This window comes from Diabrotica virgifera, chromosome 7 (genome assembly GCF_917563875.1).
Source record: "Diabrotica virgifera virgifera chromosome 7, PGI_DIABVI_V3a".
Lineage (NCBI taxonomy): Eukaryota > Metazoa > Arthropoda > Insecta > Coleoptera > Chrysomelidae > Diabrotica > Diabrotica virgifera.
This window is the reverse complement of record NC_065449.1, coordinates 227,172,268-227,184,561: the sequence shown is the minus strand read 5'-3', so window position 1 is coordinate 227,184,561 and position 12,294 is coordinate 227,172,268. Positions and strand designations below refer to the sequence as shown.

Genomic DNA, 12,294 nt, shown 5'->3' with positions numbered 1-12,294 from the left:
TAACAACCTGTACACTCTATGTTTTGCTGATGATCAAATTGTGATTGCCAACGATTATGACGATCTGGAATACATGACTCGGAAATTAATCGAAGAGTACAAAAAATTGGGATTAGAAGTTAACATAGAGAAAACAATGTACATGAACATCGGTGGCAACGAACAGAATCTAGGTTTAAACGACGGACAACACATTAAGTACAACAATAAATATTCTTATTTAGGAGTAGAAATCACGGACGACGGCAAATCAGATCAGGCTATAAAAAAACGAAACACTCAAGGTAGAAGGGCCATATCTCAACTAAATAGTATTATTTGGGATCAACATATATCCAAAAAAAAATAAACATCGAATATACAACACTATTATAAAGAGCATAGTAATATATGGAAGTGACGTGTGGCAGTTAAAGACAACTACTGAAAGAACACTACAAGCCACGGAGATGGACTACTGGAGACGTGCCGCAGGAAAATCAAAACTCGAAAGAATTAATAACGAACGTATACGAGAGATTATGGGAGTCACACATACGATTGTCGAAGATATAAGAGTACAACAACTAAAGTGGTATGGACATGTGCAGAGAATGCCAGAACACCGTCTGCCAAAACAGATTCTAGATTGGTCACCACATGGTAAGAGAAAAAGAGGCCGACCCAGAAAGAGCTGGAGAGAAGGAATAGACAGAGAGATCCGAGAGAGAGGTTTAGACGAAGACCTTTGGGAAGATAGAGATGCATGGAGATTGGGCATCGGAAGACGTCGGAGGACGTTTTAAACCGATTATATATATATATATATATATATATATATATATATATATATATATATATATATATATGTTTCATATTTTTAGTTGTTTCAGATTTGACACAGTAAGTAGGTATATATTGGATAGATGGAAGTAGCTATATATAACTAGTGAAAATTCTATAATGTGAGGGCTGGTACAATCAATGTTGCTTCTAGCCTAGCGCACAAGCGATCTTAAACAAGTGGTAGCACTTATACCTTCGACACATGGGACGTAGGCTTATAGGTTTCATGTTATGTATCTATTATACCATTGTGAAACATCTGAAAGAGGTCACTTTTTGAAAGTATTAAAGACGTGATTTTACCGACGTGAAAAAAACGTAGATACGATTACGTTTTAAAATCGTCACAATTATGACGTCAAATCGATGAGACAAATACACGTGATTTTCAACGTCAGTACTACGTCATAGAAACACGTCAATTGATCATTTTTTTATGACGTGTTATCTACGTTATAAAAACGTCGTTTGGTTGCCTGGGCTATTATGTTGGATGACAACGATAAAAGGAACTAGTTCGCTAAAGATTATTATCACAGTGAACCACAAGTCGTGAATGCAATTATTATAGATTCCCTTTTAGAGTATTTCACCACACTGTTCTGCTTTATTTTCCATCTTACAAAGCACATAGGATAAATAATTCGAATTTTAGTTCCTGCCTCTTTTGAGTTACGATTCATAGGTGGTGCTAGTTGCATATCTTTTATAATTGTTTTAATAATTACACCGAAAGGATTTGATTCCAGTTCAGTGCATCTACACAGGTGCTCTGGTGAGATTAAGTTAAAATCGAAATACATATAAGCACATAGTGGCCCTGTTCTGTATTCAAATGTGAATAATCTACTTTTAAAAAATGTTTTCAGATCCCCTTCCTTTTCAGATCACCTATAATTTTTACAGTTTTCAACCAATATTATTTTGACAAAAAATTTTTTATCTGTCCTTTTATCTAACTAGTTTTCTTATAATCCTCTAAATTTCATAGATTTCGAAGGGTCAGGCACCTACAATTACATTAAATATATGACATCCCTTAGTCCTTTGACTGGGAACAATACATACATTTTTTAAAAAAAAATTTCCTATTTGTCATTTTCCATATTTTGACCTCTGCCCATATCTCAAAACATCTACGAGCAAAGACCTTCACATTAGTACAAGTGTCTACATTAAAGCTATTTCGTACTTAGCTACATTAAAAACATACCCACTCGCACGTTGTCTTTCTCACTTCTAACACAACATTCTCTGTTTCTCAAAACACATCTTCCTTCAGGATCCATTCAAATTTCAAAATTTCACTGTGTTTTGACCTACGAAGCATGTCTGCTTGCCCTGTCCCTTACCTAGCTATCCTATTAGCATAAGTTGGACGTATAAACATGTTATCATCGAACTGGCAACGCATCCCTTGTAACGGCATATGCCGTTACAAGGGATGCGTTGCCAGTTCGATGATAACATGTTTATACGTCCCAGGCAACCAACTGACGTCATATAACGTCGAGGAAACGTCAGTTTTGGTTGAATAAATACACGTGTTTAAAAATTACGTCATATAGACGTCTTTTGTAGGTCATTTTAAATACGTAAGATTAATGACGTTAAAGTAACGTTTAAAAAACGTTTTTATTTCAGACCGTTTAAGTCTGACGTCACAAAATTGGGAGGTGCTTGTTTGTATTACTCCAAACAATTTCGTTAAATAATTTTCATAAGAAATTTCTCATTTATTTACGTGGTTTGTGTCTTGTGTGATAAAATAAGACTTTTCATTTAGATATTTAGTTGAAGAAACGTGTTATATAATTAGGAGATTTGTATTCGTTTTGCTCAGTGAGTTAGTTTAATGCAGTATTCTTCTTGACAACTGTTTGAGGTTATGTTTATTTTCTGTTAATGAACTAATTATGTGTTATCGAGTTTTATCGAGTAATTTTGTTAATAAATTATTTATTAGTTTGTATGTTTTTTCAGTTTTGACACAGTAAGTAGGTATACTTATATAAATAGTGACAATTCTATAATGCGAGGGCTGGTACAATTATGCAGAATCAATGTTAGATTGCTTCTAATGTACAAGCGATTTTAAACAAATGGTAGTATATCTTCATCGACACATGGGACGTAGACCTATAGGTTTCATGTTACCTATTGTTTATACTACCTATTTTGAAACATCTAAAGGTCCTTTTTGAAAGTATTAAAGACGTGATTTTACCGACGTATAAAAGTCGTCACCTTTTAGACGTTTTAAAATCGTCACAATTATGACGTCAAATCGATGAGACAAATACACGTGATTTTCAACGTCGGTACTACGTCATAGAAACACGTCAATTGGTAATTTTTATGACGTGTTATCTACGTTATAAAAACGTCGTTTGGTTGCCTGGAAGTGGATCAAATTGATATTACTATTTATTAATTTTTGAATTTTGAACGCATTTTTAATTTTTGATTACAATTATAATATTTTTAATAGTTTTTAAATTTTACTCGTTCAACAAATAGTCATAAACCGCATGCATCCATGTGCGTATACATGCTTATGAGTATCTGTTTCTCATATGTGTGCATATGTATGTATCAGTTTGTTGTTCTGAAATGTCAACAGTTGCATACCTATTTTCAAATTTTGGCTTTCTATTAACATTTGTACAACCAGACAATGTTCTCTGGCTTTCTTTAATTGTAACATTTAACTACTTGTAACGCCGACCTGAAGATGATCTGAATAGTGTAGAGATCGAAACCGGTCGTCAAAGTATTATTAAATGATTGTGAGTAAGTCTGTGTTTCATTACTACTTCTAATCTACTTTTAGTTTACAAAGGTATATCTTTGGGAAAACAATCACTGCTACATAAATATTAAGAAATTTCATTATTTAGCCATAAGCTTCATGAAATCAGACAGACCTGAGACCTTTAATGATACTATTGAATCAGTTATTACGAAACTTTAAAATTTTTCATATAGTCCAATCAACAGCCTATCGTGGAATTTTGAGAATCAAGGTCGATTTCCTTGAAAATTTGGATTTAGGTAGTATTTACCTGTCAAAATGTACCCTTTTTCCTGGAAGCCGTCTGTTGTGAACCAGTCGTACTGCAGCCACTTGGCTACATAAAAATCTACCCTACGCCGAAGCGGGCTTTTGCCCCATGGGGTGAAAACAACCCCATGTAGAGGGGGAAAACAAACTATGTTTTCAATTAAAATAATTAGGGAAGTCGATAGATTGACCAATTCTTGTTCTATAAATTTTTTTTGCACAGTTGATACTTTCCAAGTTATTAGCGATTGAAACTATGCATTTTTCATTGAAAAAATTCACGTTTTATAACCGTAAATTTTTTAATTTTATAGAAAAAATCATTAAGAACAAAATTGTAGCTAATAAAAAAGCAAAGAGATTGAGAACTATGTAAACCCAATAACGACTGAGTTATTGCTCTTTAAAGGTTGGTTATTTTCGAAGAAACTCCAATCTCAAATAACTCGAATGTGATGCAATTTTTTGGAAAACTTAGACATCTTTTAAATTCATTAAAAATTCTTTCAAATGAGCTCTGATAAAAGTTTTTTTGCATTAACTGACTGACTTATGACGAAAATAAAGTCGCTCCTTGCTTTTTTAAAAAATGTAACCTCGCCATTACAATCCTAATAGAAATGAATAGCTTCCCACTTGAAATTAACTTTTGAGGTATAATTGATACGATCCATGTGATTTGACCGGTTGAAATGCTGTTTAGAAAAAATAGTTGATTAAATCAAAAATTACATTTTTATAATTTTTTAAAAAAGTGCATTTTTCTTCATATCACTTATAAGTAAGACCACATCTAAACATGCTAAAGGTTTAGATGAAATCAATGGTAAGGTTATAAAATATGTTGCCAGTCACATTTAATCAACGAATCTTTTACGACAGGCCAATTTCCCAATAAGGAATCCAAGGGATTTCCAATTTTTAAAAATAAAGGTTGTGCAAGTAATATTGAGAATTACCGTTTGATTTGTATACCCAGTCAGATTGCAAAGTTGTTTGAACTGGCATTCTGTGAAACACTAACAAGCTATCTAGAAGCATTTCATTTACTGCCAGATGTCCAAAATGGGTTCAGGACACTGGCGGATACAGGGGGGGTGTCATGGGGTCATGACCCTCCCCATAATTGTAAACCCACGTATCCTAAGGTTGGTAAGACTACGTCACCTTGCATCAGAGATAGGTAATTAAATCACCCTCAAGACCCATGACCCCCTCCAAACAAAATTTCTGGATCCGCCACTGGTTCAGGAAAGGCAAATCTATTGTAAGTGCTGTTGATGACTGTCTTAATTGTATCTATGAAGCTCTAAATGAAAAACAGAACACGTTGGGTCTTTTTTATGATCTCCAGTTGTGCTTTCGACATGGTGGATCACAGGCTGCTTCTGATGAAGATGGAAGGCATGGGAGTTCGAGGTATACCACATGACTGGGTAAGATCATATTTGTCAAATCGTCTGCAAACAATATTAGATGGTACACTATCAGACCCAATGAAGTTTTCTGTGGGGGTACCACAAGGTTCCGTTCTTGGTCCTCTCTTCTTTAGTTTTTATCAACGATATCAACCAAGTTTGCACTACTCCTAATCAAATTATTGAATATGCAGATGATACAAGCTTCATTATATTACATCATCAATTTGATCAGCTTGTTAGCAAGGGAAATACAGCATCTCAGGAATTTAGTAAGTACTGCAAAGGCAATGGCCTTAAATTAAATATAACAAAAACCAGTTTAATGAGATTTTTACCAAAGAATATAGCCTCTGACTATGATCCTTATCTATATATTGATCACAAGTCCATTCAAAATGCTGAAGTAATAAAATTTTTAGGACTGATGCTAGATCCAAAGCCAAGTTGGGAAGATCAAATAGATAAAGTAACCTCGACACTAAGTAGTCGTTATGTAATTAGAAATATAAGGGATACTGCGTATCCTTCCATATATTAAAACTAGAATAATTAGCTCCATGTTCAATAAACAAAACTAAAATAAAACGAATTTCTTAGTAGAAATTTTTATTTTATAAACTTAACATAAAAGCACAATTTAAGCGACCAAAGCAGATGCTGTGCTTGATTCGTACTTCCAGTTGGGTGCCAATACGCTCTTGGTTTTGTAGTACCTAGCCAAACGGTGGATACGTGATTCTACCAAAATCAAACGGAATTTGCTGTCCTTGTCTTTTCTGTTACGTTCTAAATGTTTGCGGATAGCTACTGCCTTCTTGATAAGGTAGTACAAATCTTCTGGTAGATCAGGGGCAAGACCCATAGCTTTCATGATACGCAAGATTTTGTTTCCAGAAACAAACCTTACTTGGGCAACACCATATGAATCCCTGAGGATAACACCTAAAATGTTAAAATACTTGTAGCAAACAGAAAAAAAAATTCATCAGTAAATCGCATTATAAAAATAGATGAACATATCAAATATCGGGTTTCGTTGTCAAAATATAAAATATTACTAAAATAAACAAAAATGTTGTTGGTAAGTAAAAAAATTCTTCCAATAATTTATTTAATCTGACTCATTTATATTGGCAATTCAGACGTATATTATACATTTTAAAGTAGAAGACTTTAAAATGATATCGCCAATATTTATGAGTTGCGTTCCTGGGACGACTTTACTAAAAGATAGTTCATTTGATTACATGAAATCAATCCCACCTCAAGAATATCCGTCACAAAAAAATCATAGCATGTGATCTGTCTTTAAAAAGACAACCAAATGCAACGATGACAGTAAAAGTCTCACGTTAGAGATTCCATAGTAAATCACGAGGGAAAACCAGGAAAAAACCTCGTGATACAATCTCGACATCGTAAGTATTTCGTCTTACATTTAATTTACTTTCAAAAAACTAATACCAAATTCTGACTTTAATATGTTTAAATTATAAATAATATTAATAATACATAGATATACAATAAGTAATACTAAAATATAAAATTTGTACTAACTCGATATGTTGTTGACTTACTAATCGTGGTATTTTCTTTCTATTGACTATCTCGTTTCAGTATGGGTAACCACATCTTACTGCATTCTACCGAGGAATTTGTGACACAATTGGTTTCATTTAGCATAATAATTTATCATAATTTACTATGGAATCTTGTAACGCGAGAATTTTACTGTCATCGTTGCCTTTGGTTGTCTTTTTAAAGACAGATCACATGCTATGATTTTTTTGTGATGGATATTCTTGAGTTGGGATTGATTTCATGTAATCGAATGAACTATCTTTTAGTAAAGTCGTCCCAGGAACGCAACTCATAAATATTGGCGATATCATTTCAAAGTCTTCTACTTTAAAATGTATAATATACGTCTGAATTGCCAATATAAATGAGTCAGATTAAATAAATTATTAGAAAATTTTTTTACTTAGCAACAACATTTTTGTTTATTTTAGAGTATTTTGTATTTTGACAACGAAACCCAATTTGGGCTTCGAAACGTTAATAAAATCATTTTGTTGGTAAAATTGTGGCTCATTTCCCATTAAAAGTAATTGATTATAAAAATGCCACAAGAAAATAGCTTCAGAACAACATTATGAATTTGTTTTTGTGCATTCTCAAGAGACTTGTCGTCAATATAAAAGCTTATATGCTTGCTTGAAAGCTATGCCTTCACTTACATTTATTTTTTATGTAGATAAATGTTTGTAGAGAGTTTTCTTAACACTTTCAGTTCCACGGCAATATCAGATATGTCCGTGATGCTAAGGCAAAACCCGATATGTCAAAAAACTTGATTTCGCAGCAGATGAGTTTAAAAGTTCTCGGTGTTGTTGTAATACTGCCGTGCTTAGCAAAAACGCTGTATCTGCAAAAATCTGAAAAAAATGAAATTTTTACTTTTTTCTAACCCAAATGTGCATATCTATCTTGTTTGCTTACTAGAAATGACGTAAGTTAAGCCAAAACACATTAAACACACCGCGTCTTATGCCGTATCATGTGTAAATGTATACGAATTCTTAACCTAAAATCGATTTTACTCGAATGTGATGTCTCTGCAGATACAGCGGTTTTGCTAAGCACGGCAGAATAGTGGACATATAGGAAACTAATGTTATCATCTACTGGTTACATGGATGCCTTTAGCCATGTTGGGTTTTGTCATCATATTCTTCATCATTCAATGTACATATTGGCATTAAAAACGAAAAATCAATAATTTTTGACATATCGGGTTTTGCCTTAGTGCCACAGATTTGTCTCATGTGCCCATTTATACAGCCATTGGAAAATCGTTGAAATGTAAACACTGTAGCTGTGTAGGTGGCACCTGATTGATAACTGTGTGAACATGGGAGCCGTGTTGGCAGACTTTAAAGTGTTAATCAGTACATTCTTTTCATCTGTGTTGCTTTTAAATGTTGTCTTACATGCACATGTTTTGGTTTGTTTCTTGCCTTCTACCAATTTCATCCATCCTGTTCTGCTCCTGGATCTTTTCTACTCTTGTCTTCTTTAGATCCACATGCCATCTTAACAGTTTCAATGCCATTAGTTACTTAGTGTTAGTGCTATTTATATATTCAGTTACTCAATTACTTTTTAGTTATTCAGTTATTTGAGTATGGAGCCAATACAAGAACCTATTTAATTCCACAGTTTGTGAACATCAGTAGGCTAGAGGAACAGTACTGGATCCCACGTACCAAATAAAAGATTATTAATAGCATGCTGAAAATTTGTTCATAGCTTAACAGAGTGAGTGTGATTAACTTAGTCTACAAGGTGATATTGATCGCCTATCTAACTGGTGTATGCAAAATGGTATGTGTTTGAATGCATCCAAATGCCATATTCTTTGTTCTCATCGAACTCATCATCCAATCATCTTCAAATATAGTATAAATAATCTGACCTTACATTCTGCCTCTGAAACTAAGGATCTAGGTGTGATCCTTGTGTGAAATCACACATTTCCAGTACAATACAGAAGTCTATGAAGATGCTTGGCTTTATAAAGAGAACCACCAGAGACTTTACTAACATCTCAGCTATTAAATCCCTTTATTTCTCCCTGGTTAGATCTCATTTTGATTACTGTTCAACAATTTGGTCCCCCTGTTACTTTACTCATATACTGAAACTTGAGGCTGTCCAACACAATTTTCTGAGATATACTGCCACTAAGATGCAGATGCATGTATACTACGACTATTCTGCATTAGAGCGCATACTGAACTTACCTCCTCTTGAGGTATGCAGAAAACAAAGAGACTTAATACTTTTATTTAAAATTATCAACGGGCTGTGTAACTGCCCCGAGCTTCTCTCCAACATATCTCTATTTGTCCCCAGTCGTTCGACTAGGCAGGTGCAAACCTTTTATGTTTCTTTTCATAGATTCAATTATTCTTACAACACATTTATTCCTAGAACTCTTTGATTAGCTAACTCATTAAATAACCTTGAAATCTTTAATATATCAGTTTCCCGCTTTAAAAATCATATTTCTTCCCAAACTTTTTAACTTTTTAATACTTTCGGCCAGAGCTTTTGTAGTGTGATTAGTGTTACATGACCTGTATGTATTAGATAACTCAAAACCATTATACCTTGGAACATTTCTGAATTGATTTATGTGTTATCTTTTGTTTGTAATAATTGTACTGACCTATATGTTATCTTATTTTTTTTTTCTTTTTTGTAACTACTACTCATAGAATTATTCTTTCTCAAACCACTTTGTTATGTTATATTATGATAATTTATGTTATATTATGATAATTTAGAACATTTATATCTGAATAGGGCTTGCCCTTGAATAAATAAATAAAAACTTTGATGATGGAACAAGAGAATCTTTAACTGTGGAACATGATAAATGTGTCACCTGGACAAGTTTATGATTATGAAAAATAGCAGGCTGTTTTTAAGTTTATTGAATAGCAAACATTATATAATATACAAAAATGTTGAGCATTTTAACCAATCCGACACGTAGAACATGTTAACCCTAAGTTAGGCACGTGGTTATTGCTGACGAGCTTAGTCACGCAGTCTACAATTGTAGACCAATAGTTTTTTGTCGTATAATACCGGATTTTGACAAAATTAACAAATTAATGGATAATACCATGTTTATTTATGTCCGTACTTTGGTCACAAAAATAAGCTCAATTAAAAAACACAAATATTTTTTATTTTTGAACTCACAGAGTAACCAGTAGGGATGAATATTAAAGAATAGAACTAAAAAGTAAAAAAAGATAAAAACTATTAAATGGTCAAAGTGGCACAATTTTAGTCCATCAAACATTCATGAAAGAACTGCATTTAACTGCATTATACATGAAAGATAACAAAATGAACTTTTATTTTCTAAAATGCTATTGAAAAACTGTTTATTGAAATAAAATTTATGACAGTATAAATCAGGTCAGATTTTCGGTAATTTAAAAACTATAGTCATAATCAGTTTGTTGATGGACAAATGTAAACCATACATAGATTAGTAAACCCTAAATAAATAAATTAGTAACCTAAATAAAAAATACACTAGGTAAAAAAACAGTAAAATCAAATTAGATAGGGATATTCCAGTAGAAAAGTGAAGGATATATCTGGACCTTGGAGCTACACTATGTCATTTTGAGCAACTGTGTGTAGCCTGTGTTTGCAACAAAGTTTAGAGCACTTAGGATGTTAATAAAAATCTGATATATCCTAATTGGTTGAAAGACAATATGACCATATTTTAATAATATGTAACCAATTTGTATAATCCAACTACTAAAAATAAGTGGATTAAAGGAACTTGTTCAAAATAACACTATGTTGACATAGTGTAGTTTACCTCCGAGGTCCAGATATGAAAACTGACAAGATATCATGAAAAGTAAATTCTTCAAAATTATATCCACAATATGTAGTATTTATAAAGTCAGGGAACACTAAAACTGATTGGCAGCAAACATTTTTTTGATCGGCTTTACTTTTATTCTCTGTTTATTCCATCTTTCTCCTTCAAGTACAAGGATTATTCAAATATGTCACGCATTGTCGCATGTTATTTAAAATTTGACTTGATTACCAGTAAATACGATATTGAACTGTCCTTATAAATAGCGTCAGAATGAAATGTAAATTTTTATTTGGCAAATGGACAACAGTTAAAAAACTCAACTCTCCTCACTGAAAACATGTTCTTACACTTTATCTCTGTGGTATTAAGGCAAACCCCAATATGTCAAAAATTATCGATTTTTCGTTTTTAAAGCCAATATGCACATTGAGCGATGAAGAATATGATGACAAAAACCTGATAGTCCACTATTACAACAACACTGCGAACCTTTCAACTCATCTGCTGCAAAATCACGTTTTTTGACATATCGGGTTTTGCCTTAGCACCACAGATCTGTCCCTGACAGTTAAAATTATTGAATGTTAAAGACAAGCCCACTTTAAAGTAAAAAGTATTAGTAAAGCTAAAGTACTCAAATATAAAGCATAAAAATTACCAATTTGTGATGGAGTCAAGCCTTTCTTGCCAAGTTTAAAAATATGGTCTTTTACTTCTTCTGGTGTGACTTTCAACCATGTTGGTACACTCCTTCTGTATGGCAATGCCGACTGGGCAATACCTTTTCTAGAAACAAAAAAAAGGATCTTATAAATAGCTTCATTAACTCCAAAGCTCTACATTAAACTATATTGAGAACAACTAATTCAGAATTTATTACTTTATTTTCCAATAAATCAAAAACTTTTTTTACCACATGGCAACATAACCTAGAGTCATGTATTTATGAGTTTTATTAAATGTATCTACAGACAAATTTATTTTTATTTTCTAATTTCGTTAGTTCCAAGTATGGATTACATTTTAAAAACTTACCCTGGTGCGTGCATACGACCCATTTTGAAAAAATTTAAGTTTTATTTCACGTTACTAACGTTTGCCAAGATGGCTTCACTGAGAAAAGAACCATACAATACATTGTTGCCAGTGCTTTGACACATAGTCACCTTATTTATTAAAATCAATATTTTTTCCTAATTAATTAAAACTTTCCCAAGTATAAAGGGAGAAAATGAGTCATAAATGAAGGTTGTTTTATTTTTAATCGGTGAAAACTTTTACAAAAAGTCATAATTTAAAAATAATCAATGATATTTGTTTTGTATTTAATCATATTCCCTAAAAGCTAGAAAACTTTATAAGTTGACAACATACACAAAGTATGATGGATGACATTTTGTATAAATCGAATGAAAATCGATTTACCTCAAAATAATCGAATGGAAATCAAATTGAGTCGAATTTTGGTATTCATCATGTATGCCATCCAACTATCTCGTTTAGGTTTAAATTGTTTATAGAACTCAATATAGTATTTATGGATTACCAAAAAAAGAAGA

At 32.6% G+C, this 12,294-nt stretch overlaps 1 protein-coding gene across 1 annotated transcript; it reads right to left on the bottom strand.

Moving 5' to 3' along the window:
- Window positions 1-5,899: 5,899 nt before the first annotated feature.
- Window positions 5,900-12,021, bottom strand: LOC114333222 (40S ribosomal protein S13). The gene is made up of 3 exons (XM_028283082.2): window positions 11,771-12,021; window positions 11,394-11,521; window positions 5,900-6,252 (listed from the first exon to the last, which is right to left on the bottom strand). The coding sequence occupies exons 1-3, from the start codon at window positions 11,791-11,793 to the stop codon at window positions 5,948-5,950; spliced, it is 456 nt and encodes a 151-aa protein (XP_028138883.1). The 5' UTR covers window positions 11,794-12,021; the 3' UTR covers window positions 5,900-5,947.
- Window positions 12,022-12,294: the final 273 nt, after the last annotated feature.